This window comes from Hylobates moloch, unplaced genomic scaffold (assembly GCF_009828535.3).
Source record: "Hylobates moloch isolate HMO894 unplaced genomic scaffold, HMol_V3 SCAFFOLD_11843, whole genome shotgun sequence".
NCBI lineage: Eukaryota > Metazoa > Chordata > Mammalia > Primates > Hylobatidae > Hylobates > Hylobates moloch.
The window spans coordinates 1-1,926 of NW_026664118.1; the positions used below are offsets into that span (position 1 = coordinate 1).

Here is a 1,926-nt window from a genome sequence, read left to right on the forward strand (position 1 = left end):
CAGGGCAAGTTGAGGAGCTGGAGCGGGGAAGTGGCCGTATTTGGCCCCAGTGGGCGATCACTCTTTCAGCTCTCTTGGCTTGGAATAGAGACTCTGCATTGAACACAAATCATACTTTATTCTTGAGCCGCTTGGTCAGGCTTGATTCACACACTCTCTCTGCAGTGACCCCAGGAGCCCCTCTCACAGCTCAGAGCGGAAGCTGAGGCTGCAGCCTGCCATCTTCTCCGCATAGTCCGCATCGAAGCGCTCATTCTGCGCCACGGTGAAGGTGGTTTTCCAGTCCCCAGCCATGCCTGGAGGAAGAAGGCAGGGAGCAAAGCTGGAGTCTCATCCCAGAGGAGGCCCCGAGTGCCTATGGGGAGGCTCCAGCTGCTGCTCCCACCTGCCCCAACCTCCGTGCTGGCCGGCGCCCACCTTTCCTCATGAAGGGGGAGATGGTATGGTCCATGAACTCCCGGCGGACGGTGGTGTAGTTGGTCATAGGGTTCTTCTTCATCTCCTTGAACGACGTGTGCTGAACCATGAGGTCCATGGTCTCCTCTGGCAGAGAGCGCCCCACAAACTCCAGGATCTTCCGAATCTCCCTTTTGGGGTTCTGAGCAGCAGAGGGCTCCTCAGTGGAGGCTAGGATTGCTGATTCAAGAAAATAAAAGGGGTCCCCTTCTCTAACCTCAGAGGGGAACTGGCCACTTCCACTTGAAAACCCATAGAGCCAGCTCCTCGACCCCCAGGACCCCAGTCCCTGGGGTAAAATGAATTGCTCTCTGCCCTGTGATCCCATCATGAGCTGGGCTTGGCTCCTATGGGAAAGGACTGGGATGGTCTTCTTCCATGACTGTGGCCCTGGGTGGCATAACCGTTGGCAGGGAAAAGCAATTGGAATAGATAGCTCATCTGTGGCAAGGGGCCGTGGTTCAGGCCTGTAATCCCAACACTTTGGGAGGCTGAGGCAGGCGGATCACCTGAGCTCAGGAGATGGAGACCAACCTGGCCAACATGGCAAAACACAAAAATTAGCCAGGCATGGTAGTGTGCATCTGGAATCTCAGCTACTCAGGAGGCTGAGGCAGGAGAATCACTTGAACCTGGGGGGGAGGCGGTTACACTGAGCTGAGATCACACCACTGCATACCATCCTGGACAACAGAGCAAGACTTTATCTAAAAAAAAAGTAGCTGATCTGTAGCCACTCGTGCAGCTGACTCAGGCACAGGAGATGAGAGCTGTGCAGAGCCTGCTGCCATGTGGGGCTGCAGTGGGGCCTGGGCCAGGGATTCAGGATGGGGAATCTGGGCCTGCTGTGGGGGCCCCCCAGGGAGGTGGCTGGGTGGCCTTGGCGGGTCCCTGTGAGGTGCCTGCCCCCAGGTGTCACATGGAGAGAAGCATCAAAGGCGGTCTCACCTCCTTCATGTCTTCATAGAAGAGGTAGAGAACAGGATGGGTGCGGCTCAGCTCCCACCACTCTTGCACGTGCTGGTACCAGCTCCCGTAGGACACTGGAGAAGCAGGCAGGGGGCGCCAACACAGGGTTGCCGTGCATTGTAGCCACCACCCCTCAGCTCCACACCTTCCTTCCTCCCGTCAAACCCACCTTCTCCAGCCATGAACTTCTCCAGGAAGCTGTCCCAGGTCCCAGGGTGAGGGTACACCTTGGCCATGTGGTAGAAGTGGTAGTAGGAAACCGCCACATCTTTTGCGTTGCGGGCAACATAGACCACCTGCAGGAGCAGAAGACTCCACCCCAGCACCATCACCACACAGCCTGCCCCAGGCCAGCTCATCTCTTGGATTGGCAAAGGAGGAACCTGAGGCTTAGAGGCTGACTTGCTTGAGATCTCACGGCACAGGCAGGGCCAAGCTGGGATCTGAACCCTGCTCAGAAGCCAAAGTCCTGCCTGGTCCCTGAGACCATCATATTCTGTA

At 57.1% G+C, this 1,926-nt stretch overlaps 1 protein-coding gene across 1 annotated transcript; it reads right to left on the bottom strand.

The window, feature by feature from the left end:
* Positions 1-98: 98 nt before the first annotated feature.
* LOC116464453 (sulfotransferase 1A2-like) lies at positions 99-1,866 on the bottom strand. Its single transcript, XM_032147710.2, has 4 exons — positions 1,595-1,866; positions 1,405-1,499; positions 418-598; positions 99-296 (listed from the first exon to the last, which is right to left on the bottom strand). The coding sequence occupies exons 1-4, from the start codon at positions 1,782-1,784 to the stop codon at positions 184-186; spliced, it is 579 nt and encodes a 192-aa protein (XP_032003601.1). The 5' UTR covers positions 1,785-1,866; the 3' UTR covers positions 99-183.
* Positions 1,867-1,926: the final 60 nt, after the last annotated feature.